General features: G+C 44.3%; 3 protein-coding genes across 3 annotated transcripts; 1 reads left to right on the plus strand and 2 right to left on the minus strand.

The window, feature by feature from the left end:
• The first annotated feature begins 25 nt into the window (after nucleotides 1–25).
• LOC125985786 (protein NLRC3-like) lies at nucleotides 26–5,654 on the plus strand. Its single transcript, XM_049748902.2, has 9 exons — nucleotides 26–160; nucleotides 1,166–1,209; nucleotides 1,290–1,599; nucleotides 1,829–1,900; nucleotides 2,104–3,913; nucleotides 3,981–4,151; nucleotides 4,233–4,406; nucleotides 4,479–4,525; nucleotides 4,594–5,654. The coding sequence occupies exons 3-9, from the start codon at nucleotides 1,344–1,346 to the stop codon at nucleotides 5,172–5,174; spliced, it is 3,111 nt and encodes a 1,036-aa protein (XP_049604859.1). The 5' UTR covers nucleotides 26–160; nucleotides 1,166–1,209; nucleotides 1,290–1,343; the 3' UTR covers nucleotides 5,175–5,654.
• An 805-nt stretch (nucleotides 5,655–6,459) lies between these two features.
• On the minus strand, nucleotides 6,460–9,445 carry LOC125985797 (zinc finger protein OZF). The gene is made up of 2 exons (XM_049748939.2): nucleotides 9,117–9,445; nucleotides 6,460–8,393 (listed from the first exon to the last, which is right to left on the minus strand). Exons 1-2 carry the CDS (start codon nucleotides 9,238–9,240, stop codon nucleotides 7,117–7,119), a joined length of 1,401 nt encoding a protein of 466 aa, XP_049604896.1. The 5' UTR covers nucleotides 9,241–9,445; the 3' UTR covers nucleotides 6,460–7,116.
• Nucleotides 9,446–9,738: 293 nt separating this feature from the next.
• On the minus strand, nucleotides 9,739–10,892 carry ddt (D-dopachrome tautomerase). The gene is made up of 3 exons (XM_049748962.2): nucleotides 10,698–10,892; nucleotides 10,124–10,299; nucleotides 9,739–9,927 (listed from the first exon to the last, which is right to left on the minus strand). Exons 1-3 carry the CDS (start codon nucleotides 10,803–10,805, stop codon nucleotides 9,855–9,857), a joined length of 357 nt encoding a protein of 118 aa, XP_049604919.1. The 5' UTR covers nucleotides 10,806–10,892; the 3' UTR covers nucleotides 9,739–9,854.
• Between the last annotated feature and the right edge of the window lie 2,711 nt (nucleotides 10,893–13,603).

The raw sequence follows: 13,603 nt of genomic DNA on the forward strand, positions 1-13,603 counted from the left end.
GCGCCGCCTAGAGGCCGCTCCCAATGCTGCAATAGCTACAAATGAATTGGGCGGGACAGGTGGTTTGACCTTTGGTTACCACAGCGACGAGGACTTCGCCTCGCAAGGTGCTCGCTCACACGTTGAGACGAGACGACACGAAGGAGAACGTGAAGTGGATGTGAGTTTTCTTTCTTTTGTTTGACGCATAGAATTGCTGTTGAAAAGGACTAGTCACGTTATTCAGTGAGTTAGTTAGCGAGCGAGTCGCTCGGTTAGTCTAAAGACGATTTGTTAGCTTGTTTGGCAATTGGTCAGACATTTCACTCGGTCCGCATGTCGGTTTTTCAGCTTTCAGTCGCTCGCTCGGTCGGTTAGTAGGTCAGTTTCTCGATAAGTTGTCAGTTATTTAGTTTGATTAAAATTTGAGGACGGTCAGTTACCGTATTGGACCGAATATAAGACGACGCTTCTTTTTCAAGACTCGTTTGAAAAAACAACTTGAGAACACCAAATTAAATTTTTATACAAACAATTACAGAAAGAAATGATGATAACAATATGTTCAAGAGAAAAAGCATGTTATTTTGCCTCATTCAAATCATGCAAAAACTGTCTTAATAGCTGAACATTTAAATATGTAAACTAAAGTGCAATCACATTTGTAAATGAATGTCTTCTGGTTTTTCCATTTTTTGTTATCTCTTCTCTTATTTTCTTCTCTTTTCGATCTTACTGCTATTTTTTATTTTTCTTCGTCGTGCTACCGCTATTTCTATTTTTATTGTTCGTGACAGGGGTTCGCTTTGACCTGATGAGTTAAGTTCACAATTTGCTTTAAAGATATTTGGCACCATCCAGCGTTCTTAATGGGTATAATGTCCAGAACCCAAATGTAAGACAACCTCCACTTTTTCAGTCTTATTTCAATGCAAAAAACACATCTTATATTCGGGTCAATATGGTACTTCTTTAGGTAATGTAACAATAAGGAAGAGAACCCAGCAGCAAAGTCATTGTCAAACAGCCTTGAGGACCAGGAAGGAGCCGCTGTGCATGTGGAATGTCGTAAAAAGAGCAGACTTTGGCCTCCACTGGCATCTTGTAGGGAAATCGGGCGGGCGACCTTTAGATGCGGGATGCTATTGTGGTTGTCGCTTATCCCTTTGCCTCACACTCATTTCAGGTTTCCTCTTGATCAAAAGTTAATTCAAACACCCCATCGAGGAGGTGAGAACACGGAGCCCGTCCACGCGGTGACGCAAATCTGATCAATGCCAGCCAAATAACTTTACGAACCCGATTTCCAGTACGGCCATAAAAGAAGTCGTAAAACAGATCTGCCGCTCCTCCATGCGGGAAAGATGGCTCTCGATAACGAGAGCAAGGAGCTGCTGTGCGCTACGCTCGATGATCTGGTACCGGATGACTTCAAGGTCTTCAAGTTCCATATGCACCTGCCCGGGAGCATTGGCCCAAACGCAGACAAGGTGGACATCGCCGAACAGCTGGCAAAGAAGCATGGCAAGAATGCTGTGAAGGAGGCCATAAAGATTCTGGAGAAGATGGACAACCACAACCTTGCCGAGAAGCTGCGCAGCGGCGCGGCGCAAATCAAAGGTAAGGTGAGGTTGTCGCACGCCAACGTGGCTTCTGGTGGAGGTCTTCCAGAAAGTATCTTACCTGAAAACTCTCAAATGATGCACACGACTGCTGAAACAAACTCAGAGTTGCTCAACAGCTCTGGCTTAGCTTCTGTGTGATGAAGAACCTCCTTTCTGGAATACCCCGAGGAGCCCGTCCCAATCTGCAAGCAAGCCCTTCACCTGAATCTTCAACGTGTTTGCAGATGCCCGCGAGCGTGGAAGGAGAAACATGGTGATGGCCAGGAGGGACAAGGCCCGTGGCTTGCATAAAACAAGTAAGTTGAGCTGTCCAACCGCTAAGATGAGCCCAGTTGCCTCCTTCACCTGCCTCCTTCAGTGGCCTCCTTCAGGCTCCCGTGTTTATATGTTTGAGTGGAAGCGGCGGCATTGGTGCAGCACGCTTGCGGCCAGGCCTAAAGACATGTTTGCGACACAGGATCACCTTCTACTCCCTCACGTGTCCCCCATGTGCCCTCAGGTACCGTCTTCTCAGTGGATGACGACCAGATCAGCAAATTCAAGCGGGAGCTGCAAGACAACCTGCAGGTGACTTATGTCAACGCTCCCGAGGGCGATACGGAGCCCAGCCAGCAGTTGCGTCTGGAGGACGTCTACACCGAGCTCTACATTACCCGCGGTGGCGCCGCTCTCCCCGACAACCAGCACGAGGTCCTTCTGATGGAGATGTGCAGCGTGGCCAAGGAGAAGTCCATCGAGCCGTGCGACATCTTCGAAAGCGGGAAGCCCGTCCGCAGGCTGCTCACCGTGGGCTTCGCGGGCATCGGGAAAACCTTCCTGGTGCGCAAGTTTGTGCTGGACTGGGCCAGCGGGAAATCCAACAGAGACGTTGACTTCATCTTTCCTTTCACCTTCCGCGAGTTGAACTTGGAGAAGAAGAAAAGCTTTTCGCTGGCAGAGCTCATCCGCCACTTCGTCTTGGAGAGCAAGGCCATGAGCGTCGAGATGCTGAACGTTATCTTGGTCGGGCTGCAAGCCTCGGGCAAGCTCGACTTCCAAAGCAGCAGCATCAAGATTTTGTTTGTGCTGGACGGCCTGGACGAGTGCCGCCTCAAACTGGACCTTAGCGACAAGAGCAAGGTGGACCTGGATGTGACCCAAGCCTACCGCATGGAGGTTCTCCTGGCACATCTCATCAAGGGGAATCTGCTTCCATGCGCCCGGGTTTGGATCACCACGCGGCCCCAGGCGGCCCACGATATCCCACCACACCTCGTGGATGGCAGAACCGAGGTGAAAGGCTTCAGCGACTCCCAGAAGCTGGACTACTTCAGGAAGAGATTCCCGGATGAGGAGGACATCATCAAACACATCCAGAAGTCCCGCACCATTTTCATCATGTGCCACATGCCCATCTTCTGCTGGCTCACCGCCACTGTTCTCCAAGATTATCTGGACACCGAAAAGGAGGTGGAGCTGCCCAAAACCCTGACCGAGTTGTACACAAAGTTCCTCCTCTATCACCTGGGAAAGTCAAAGGAGCGAGAGAAACAGGAGAGCATCAAGTACGTCAAAGCGCTGGCCAAGCTGGCTTTTCAGCAACTGATGAAAAAGCAGCAGATCTTCTACGAGAGCGACTTGAGGGAAAGCGGCTTGAATTACCTGCAGGCTGCAAAACACTCGGGAGTCTTCACCAGGGTCTTCAAGGAGGTACACCCGCTCAAGAAAAACCAAGGCTATATGATGTTTCAGTTCATCCACCTGACCATCCAGGAATATCTCTCTGCTCTGTACGTGATGATGAGCCTGTTCCAGGACAACAAGAACGTGCTGGGTGTTTCCGAGTTGTCGTTGACGCCTTGCAAGCAGAAGCCGCTCGTTCAGGTCCACGAGGCGGCCATCCACAAAGCCTCAAAGAGTGACGGAAACTTGGACTTATTCCTCCGCTTTCTGCTGGGCCTGTCCTTGCAGTGCAACCAGGACCTCCTGGGTAAGCTGCTGAAGGCTCCCAAGAACTGCAGACACAGCAAAGAAGAAACGGTCAGCTTGATCAAACAACGGATAGAGAAGAACGCTCCCGAGAAGAACATCAACTTGTTCTACTGCCTGAACGAACTGAAGGACGAGTCCCTGCTGGAGCAGATCCAACAATACCTAAGCTCGGGGCGGTTGTCCTCGGATTACCTACCTATGGCCATGTGGTCGGCCCTGGTCTTCTTCTTACGGTCTTCTGACGAAGCCATGAGCTGCTTTGACCTTAAGCTCTATTCTGCGTCTGAGATGGGGCTCCGGATGCTGCTGCCGGTGGTCAAGGCTTCTCAAAAATCATTGTAGGTACCCTCGAGCCAGCACGTAGAACCACCCGTGCCCGTGTCAGTCGCTCTCTTGTCTTCTCAGGCTCAACGACTGCAACCTGAACAAGAGAAGCTGCAATATGGTGGCCTCCGTGCTAAGCTCGCCCTGCAACCTGAGGGATCTGGATCTCAGCGACAACAACTTGTACGACGACGGGCTGGAGACGCTTGCCGCCGAACTGGCAAAGCCGCAGTGCACCTTGCAAGTTCTCGGGTAGGGCTCTCCTCCACCTCCGTGGAGTGCCAGAAAGAACCTTAGGCTTGGCCCGCCCGCTTTTCTGCCCCTTTCCGGCAGGCTCTCGGGCTGCATGATCACCACGCGAGGATGCGTTTCACTGGCCAAAGCTCTCCGGTCCAACCCCTCCCACCTCCAAGTGCTGGATCTGAGCTACAATCACCCTGGAGAGGAAGGAAAGCAGGCCTTGGAGGCGGTCCAAATGGATCCTCGCTGCAGTCTGCAGACCGTCTGGTAAGATCCAAACATCTTCCAAGGAGCTCGCTCATCTGAATCGATTGACGACACTTGTGCGTCTTTTTTCAGCCTGGACTACAGCGGCAAAGAACGATTGATTCCCGGTGTCGAGAAATGTGAGTCCGCTTCCGATGGTTGACCACTTTCAAGATGTAACCTTTTAGCCTTGTCGTCTCGTTGTCAGATTGGTGCGGACCCACGTTGGACTCCGACACGGCTCAAAACTGCCTCCAAATTTCAGAGCATGGCAAGAAGGTGACGGTGGTTCCGGTGGAGCAGCTGTACCCCCAAAACCCACAGAGGTTCACTCATTGGCGTCAGGTTCTTTGCACGAGCGGACTGAGTGGACGCTGCTACTGGGAGGTGGACGTGGAGGGGAAGGTCTACGTGGCTGTGACCTACGACGGGATCCGGCGAGTCGGGGAGGGTGACGATGTGTGTCTGGGCGCCACGGAAGCTTCCTGGGCGCTGACGTGCGAAGACGACGGCAGCTACTCTGTGCGTCACCTGGACAAGACACTGAGCCTCGCAGCTTCTCCCGCACCGGCGTCCGGAAGGGTGGGCGTGTTCGTGGACCATCCCCGCGGCGTGCTGTCCTTCTTCGAATTGACTTCAGGGGGTAGGAGACTCCTCCACACCTACCACGCCACCTTCACGCAGCCACTTTATCCAGCTTTCGGATTCGGCTTTGATAACGGATTTGACGGCATCGGGAATTCTATGTCCATCACCAGTAAAGGGGCGTCCGTATCCACCCGCTTCTAGGCGCCATGTTCATCCAATGAGCAACCAACAGAGGGCGCCCTCACCCATTCACTGCACAGCACAGTAGACACATTAGTCATCGTTCACGTTGAGCAGAGCGCACATTAGCCTTGGCGGTGATATTCTCCGCTAGTGTTGGCTCCTAAGTGAACGATTCGTTCAAACTTTTTTCAGTGAACGAGAGTGAATGAATCACTTCCTAAGGTGAACCACTCACTGAAACGCCACTTCTTTTGTGCTCGTTTTCTCCAAGCTAACGACTAACTTTATTGCATGAAAGGATGCGCCGTTATGCAACAGTGGGGAAATTATGCTTCTCTTTGGGTAATCTTGATTTTATAACACTTATAGTAGTTTTTAAATAACGTGTATACACGCCTAAATATTGTTATCCAATATATCTACTGCAATTTCACATTAGATTGCGGGTTTGAAATTTACTTTTATTATTATTTTAATAAACATTTATGCTAAAACTTGTATGGTGTTTTATTCCTTGTTTTTAGATTCCCTCGTTAAGTGCACCTGCGTGAAAAGATTTAGCTCATTTTCACGTTCTCGGTAGCTAAAACTTTTCACGCAGGTGCACTTAATCACACGGACACTCCATTAGGTACACCACCATTTTCAAGTGTACCTAATAACAGGCCACTTTATTAGGGAAATATCATGGTCAAACGTCACGTGTCAAGCTCTAGTCCTCGGGGCCGTGTTCCAATATGTTTTCCAAGTTACCCTCGTTAAACACACCTGCGTGAAAACATTTAGCTCATTTTCACGTTCTCGGGAGCTAAAACTTTTCACGCAGGTGCACTTAATGAGGAAATCACATGGACTCGTTCGTGAACGAGAAGATACGTCATTTTTTCTTCTTCGTTTTGTTTTACGGCGAGGTGGCACCAGCTTCAATGTGCATTACCGACACCTACTGTGTGGGGTAAGTTAGGTCTTAAAAATGTATTTTGTTCATTTTATAAAATCCAGGAATAAAAAAATCACTTCTATCACATTAAAAGTGATCATTGTGAATTATTTGTGTAAATTTTGTTTTAAAGGGGCTGGCGGAGTGATCTCGTGATTTTGGCGGACTCACACGTTGATGACAGGTCAGTTTTGTTTTCATTTACCAAATTCATTATTTACCAAATATGGATGGTGCTACCTCGCATCACAAACTTCAGTCTCTTTTGCCCACACGGTATGTGAGAACTACCCCATCAGAACACAAAGCCCCCAAACACTTACGTCTGACTTCCAACTGCGACAGGCAATAAGACTGCTGACAAGCGAACAAAGAACACTTTATTGGCCAGCAGGCGATACACAACCGTAGCAAGTGAGAGTCCCAAATTATTTTCATTCATTCATCCAGATTAGGCCGTTATGTACATATTTTCATTCGCAAAGTCAATCTGGTGGCAGACAGCAGATGAAGACGAAGCAAAATAAAAGCTCATAGAAATACTTTCACGTGATAAACTTTGTCACAAAATGTCCATTTTGGTTACCTCAAAAGCTAATTTTAATAAATCAATTTAACAAAGGACACTGTATGACAGTTGAAATTTGAAGTGCAACTATTTGATTTGGTTTGATGCGCGCACATCTTCAACCTTGACCAAATCATTTTTGTAAAACAAAACAAAAAAACACGAACCTCTATAAACCAATAACTAAACGTACAACTAAAACCAAAACAAACTATAATTAAGAATCCAAAACTATTCCCACCCCGATGACAGTTTCGTATATTTTTAAATTCATTAACTAAAACTTGAACGTTTCGCTGTGATGAATAAAAAGAAACAGAATATAATTATCCTTGATCCTTAAGAGGCGAATGCGGGAATCTTTGGCCACAAATTTGGCAGGCAAAAAATTACTCACCAGTGTGGATTGTTGTGTCTAAGTGACCCTTATGAGGGAATCTTTGTTCACAAAGTTAGCAGGAAATAGGTTTTTGGCCAGTGTGGGTTCTTGTGTGTATTTTTAAGCCTCCCTTCTGAGAGAATCTGTGGCCACAAACTGAGCAGGTAAAAGGTTTCTCACCGGTGTGGGTTCTTGTGTGTACTTTTAAGCTTCCCTTCTGAGAGAATCTTTGGCCACAAACTGAGCAGGAAAAGGGTTTCTCACCAGTATGGCTTCTTGTGTGTATTTTTAAGTTTCCCCTGTGAGAGAATCTTTGGCCACAAACAGAGCAAGAAAAAGGTTTCTCACCAGTGTGGGTTCTTCTGTGTTTTTCTAGGTTTGCCTTATCCGAGAATCTTTGGCCACAAAATGGGCAGGCAAATGGTTTCTCACCAGTGTGTGTTCTTGTGTGTTTTTTTAAGCCTACCTTCTGTGAGAAAGTTTGGCCGCAAACTGAGCAAGAAAAAGGTTTCTCACCAGTGTGTGTTCTTGCATGTGCTTTTAAGTGTCCCTTATGAGAGAATCTTTGGCCACAAACCGAGCAGGAAAATGGTTTCTCACCAGTGTGGATTCTTGTGTGCTGGTTTAAGTTTCCTTTCTGAAAAAATGTTTGGCCACAAACTGAGCAGCAAAATGGTTTCTCGCCTGTGTGTATTAGTATGTGTCGTTTGAAACTCGTTTTATGAGCGAACATTTTCCAACACCGAGAACATTTCCATTGTTTGCTTTCGGACTGGTATACAATATCACAGTCACCTTCAGCGCTAGGAGCATGTGACATGTCATCACAATCTGATGCTGGAGATAAGAGGCCTGCTTGCAATCCTCCACAGTGGTCTCCTTTATTTTCTGTTGTCATTTGTTGACTTAAGCTGCTTCTTGGAGGCTCCGCCCCTTTGTCCATCTCACGACGACCCTCATCTATACTCTTCAAAGAGAGCACGCTGTAGATATCCTCTTCTTCCTTCTCCTTTTTAATGTCGTAGAGGTCATTTTTCTCCTCTTTTATGTGAAATTGCTCTGATTCCACGTCATCTGTTTTAATGACAGGATGTACTTTGTCCTCATCTATACTCTTCAAAGAGAGCACGCTGTAGATATCCTCTTCTTCCTTCTCCTTTTTAATGTCGTAGAGGTCTTCTTCCTCCTCTTTTATGTAAAATTGCTCGGACTCCACGTCATCTGTTTTAATGACAGGATGCACTTTGTCTTTTTGCTGAATAACGTGGGCAATCTCTTTGTCCTCCTCTTCCTCTTTAATGTGAAGGCGCTCTGGCTTCTGCTGCTCAGGACCAAAATCTTCACTGATATCTGCAAACACAAACATGCATGTAATGTGATTTACATTTACAACAAACGTTATTGGGAGAGCCAAATGATTAATAATTACCACGTTACTGCTTGAACACATCTTCGAAAATCGACTTTTTTTGGCTTTTAAAATAATTTTCTTGTGTATTTGGAGTCTCCAGGAGTGTAGAAAAGTTTAATATATATCCCTCCAGGTGCTGCAGAGATACTGTTATGATCGTTTTGAGGGGCTATTTTTTTTTACTTCGTTCAGATTTCTCTGTTTTCTATAACCTTTTTTTAAAATATATTACATCACATCTGTTGAGCCAGGACAAACCAAAGGGTTTATAGTTGGGCAACTGGGAACTGTTGATGGAACGGGGAACATTTTCAGATCGGACACTTCCGGTTACAGTTCAGGTGAGCATGACAGCATTAAGTGTACCACGGCAACGTGAATAAAACGTGAATCAAGACCAGAGTGTATGCCTCGTTTATAAAAACAATATTCTTTAACAGCGTGGTTACTTTGTTTTTGTAAAGCGATACGTCACGGCAAAGTCGTTATGAAAGCGTTACATAAATCAATATCGTATTGCATTCCTTCTTTACATAAATCAATATCGTATTGCATTCCTTCTTTAGTCTTATTCTCGTTATTCTGTCTATAATATGCAGTAGGATTCTCCTAAAAATAAAAACCAGATTTCTTAAGCAAGTGAGAGAAAGACGTGTACAAACCTGCTCTGATTAACACAACACGAGGCTGCTGCCAAAGAGTTTCAGGTCGTAGATGATGACGGTCCTTTTCCTCTTTTGTTGCACAAAATTCCTCCGCGTACTTTGCTGTGGTCCTGGCACGCATTTTCACTCTACTATCCCAACACTTCCCCACCTCTGTCCAACCACGTTTCGCTTGCGGGCTAATTTGAGTTAACTTGGCTGAGAATTTCAAAGCACAAAGAGAGAACACAGACACGTGAAGAGGTTAGTTGGAATGATGGTTGTGTATTGTCAACGATTCTGTCTGTAGAGGGGCGGGCGCTGACGTCGGCCATCTTTGAAATCTAACTACGGCAACTGCAGTAGGTCAGATTAGTAAACGTGATGCGTGCCCAAATCAGAGCTGATGCATTTGAAGTTAATTGAAAGTCCTGATTTACGAGTCGAATAATAGAGGTATAATCATGCGTGAATACTTTTAAGTTCAGATTATAAACAATGCTTTTTCCTATGCCTTTAGTGATTGAAGTATTTTATATTTTTATATTTATTTATTTGAGTGTGTCTCTGCTTTTAAATATATAAATATATAAAGGAGTCTTTCAGTCATATCATGCGCACACACGCACAAACACAGGTGTTGAGTTTTTAGGTGTTGAACACTTTTTAATATTCTTTGTTCACACAACATTTTGAATCAAACTTATATCAACTGCTTAAAACTTTTTTTTTTGTCTCACATTTACAGACTGTGCTTTATAGAAAGCTCATAACTGTTCCAGCCTTTCCAACCTGGTGAGGCTGCAAACTGTGGAACTGAAGGGTAATCCTGTGAATAAGAATAAAAAGGAGTCAAGCATTAACCAAATCTATAAACAGTGATTGCAAAACAACTTTACAGATTTTGGAATTCGGTCCACACAAAAGGCGCACCTTATAAAAGGCACACCTTCGTTTGTTGAGAAAACGAAAGGCTTTTAAGTGCGCCTTATGTTGCAGGAAATACGATAAACTCTGGTACACACCTGTCTTCAGTCAGAGCAAGCTCTCTGGTTAGAAACTCAAAGAGCTTGGCACTGTGCTCCTTATTCTTGTCAGCAGTGTCGGTTACCCCGATTGCAGATATCGACAACACCACACAGGGAGTGCAAGTTCCTGCCATCATCATTGGTAACCCCGGCTTCACAATCAAGTGCATTCTCTGTAAGAAAGAATTTGGCAGACAAATAATTTATATCATTGATTAAAGATAAATCATTCATATCATTGATTTAAAATTGATTAAAACCTGGCCGAATTTCCATCAAACTCACGGTGGGTCGAAAAAAAAAAAAAAAGATTGTGTTATGTGTAAAGACATGCGCCCGCTTAGTTCAGTGGAAAGAGAAGGATTCCATTTCTTGTTGAATAGTTTCACTGTTAAATTTAGTGTTATTAACACATACATTGGGCCAAATATTGTATTAATCTTTTTTTTAAAACTGGGAAAATTTGATTGATGACAGTGGGGGTGTTGAAACGACTAACTTTTACAAGGATGATATGTTAGAATGTTATTACGACTTTTTTCCTGCAGTGCTAAATTGTAGCATTACTCACGTTAAGTGGCTTTCCCAAAACATCCGCAGCGAATGTACATAGCTTTTTCAGAAACTCCGCCGGGAATGAGCTTGCTGGTAAATTGCTCTGCAATTCGACAAACGGCATATTTAGCGGTGTAACGGAGAGCAACAAAATCCACGTCTTCTGTCAAAGTCTGGAATGTGTCTGATTTTTTTCTTGTGATTTTGATTGGCTGTTGGCATCTAACGTCAGGGTACATTGCCGCCACCTAACGGACTGGAGTGTGGATCGTTCGCGTGGCAGATAAAAAAAACCTAAAAACGTAAAACCTCTCCTCTGACCCTGTTCCCCCCAAGTAGTCCCATATATGCCTATTGCTTGATTCTTGTAAAATATTTCATGAATTAAAGCAAACTTATTCTCTCAGATCCCTCTCGTACTCCGTACACTCATGTCGAATGGCACATTTGATTCCAATTGAAAGCTGACTTATACGTCGACATCGCCGCCATATTGGATGTGGAAAACGAGACCGATTAATACAAGGCCCTATCCAAATGCTCACACTTTGCATTACACCCGGCGTCCCTTAGTGAAGTGCCAACCTAGGAGAAGTGCATGGCGATCCAGCGCATACGGTACAAGAGTCTGAAAACTGCGAAATTTGGATCGTGCGTATTACGTCATCGACTTTTTGACATGTTGTATCTGCGTCATCGAGCACAGGTTATTTTTCTTGTTGTATTTGATTTCTTTATTTTGGCAACTACAAAATCACCAATATCTATCTATCTATCTATCTATCTATCTATCTATCTATCTATCTATCTATCTATCTATCTATCTATCTATCTATCTATCTATCTATCTATCTATCTATCTATCTATCTATCTATCTATCTATCTATCTAGTATTTTATTGTTATATGTTTATCAAAAGAAGGCAATGATGTCTTTGGGTGGACTATGCCCCACCTCACAAGTTATCTGTTTGTTTTACTTGTTTATTTAATGGTGGTGACAGACCATGGCGACCGACCAAAGGTTATTGAGGAGAGAGTTTTGTATTTACTTTGCCGATTTGCATATGTGGGCTCAGGCAATCCTGAGAAACGAGTTATCAACACTTTACTTTAAATAACCAAAACCGTAATCAACCAATTGTGAGAAGCAGTTCAATTCCAAGCATGAGCAAAAAGGGACTGAATTTCGCAAGCACAAGTTGGACACTTTGAAAAGTCAGGCAGAAAAAGAGGTACAGTTTTTCCAAAAAATTACGAATTACGAGGTCAGCAGCATGCCGTCTCCACTGTAAACAGTGTTGATGGTGGATCAGAAGGCCGTCCGGAAGTCATTCTCCATGGCCTTGCCAAACTGCAGAGGCCGCCTTCCGCTTGGCCATCCGGTACCTGTCAAAACGGCCTGATAGGACTTCTTCTTCAGCTTGATGGCATCCCTCAACGCAGGTGTCCACCAGCAGGTTGCCGCTACAACAGGCACCGACCACCTTACGGCCACAGCTCCGGTCGGCTGCCTCAACAATGGAGGTCCATGGTCCACTCAGACTCAATGTCCCCCGCCCCCTTCAGGACGTGGGAAAAACTCTTATGCTTGAACATGGTGTTCACTTTGGACAATCCATGTCGAGCACAGAAGTCCAGTAATAGAACACCGCTCGGGTTCTGATTGGGGGGGCCGTTCCCCCAATCACGCCCTTCCAGGTCTCACTGTCATTGCCCACGTGAGCATTGAAGTCACCCAGCAGAACGATGGAGTCCCCAGAAGGAGCGCTCTCCAGCACTTCTTCCAAGGACTCCAAAAAGGGTGGGTACTCTGACCTGCTGTTTGGTGCATGGACACAAGTGAAGATGAATTAGAAGAAGCCCCAGTTGTCATGAGATACAGAAGAAAATTTTAATTATTTTTGTTCTGTCTGCTTTTGCTTTGGGATTCATTTTGTGTATAAATAACCTGCCAATGTTTTTTTTTTATGTATGTGAAATATGATAGAAAACAAGGGATGGAACTAATTATATTTTTGTACTTCTTCCTCCTCCCTTTGATTATAAAAGCAGTTTGATCTATGATATCTGATCATTTTCTTTTTCTTTCCTCCAAACATTTTGTGTAATCTGTTTTTATGTTCAATAAATCAAATACACAGTGATATACTGCAAAACAGTCTCGTGGTATTGTTCTTGATAAAATAGATGAATGAAAAACTTTTATTGTTTCAGCCCTACTAATGTGAATGATTTTTTGTTGTTGCGAAAAACGTTTCTCTGATAGTGTAGAACACAGTTGTCAAACTCAAGGCCCGGGGGTCAGATACGGCCCGTCACATAATTTAATGCGGCCCGCGAAAACAAATGCATCAAATGTGTCATTACAAGAATTGCAAATTGTCTTCACTTTTAATATCTTTTTTTCTAAATATTTGACCAGTTTTTACTCGTCTGATTTGAAAACAAGTTATTTGTTTTGTAGCCTTTACTGTATATAATATGAGGTGCTCATTTGTAGCTGGTTGGTTAGTCATCTTTGTATGTGGCTGGTGACGAGTTCAGTTTAGTCTGCCTTTTACTTGATGTCAGCTGGGTTAGGCAGCGACCCTGAACAGGACAAGTGGTGTTGAAAACGGATGGATGAATAGTTTTTCCACCCATCATATTTAAACTATAATCATTAAACACAATGAAAATACCTTGAAAATAATTAACCACATGAATCACCCCAGAATCAGCATGGTTCATTATCCAAAAGAATAATGTTGACTTCCCTTGAAAACAACTAACCTAACTTTTATGACTACTGTCTATTTGACATATGTAGCCGTCACAAATTACATAATTGACTGCCTGTTATAAACATGTAAACTATAGCTATGTTTTAATGAGCTTAGTTATCTTGTTGCGTCACTTAAGTATACACAAGTTACACCC

Source organism: Syngnathus scovelli, chromosome 18 (assembly GCF_024217435.2).
Source record: "Syngnathus scovelli strain Florida chromosome 18, RoL_Ssco_1.2, whole genome shotgun sequence".
Taxonomy (NCBI): Eukaryota; Metazoa; Chordata; class Actinopteri; order Syngnathiformes; family Syngnathidae; genus Syngnathus; species Syngnathus scovelli.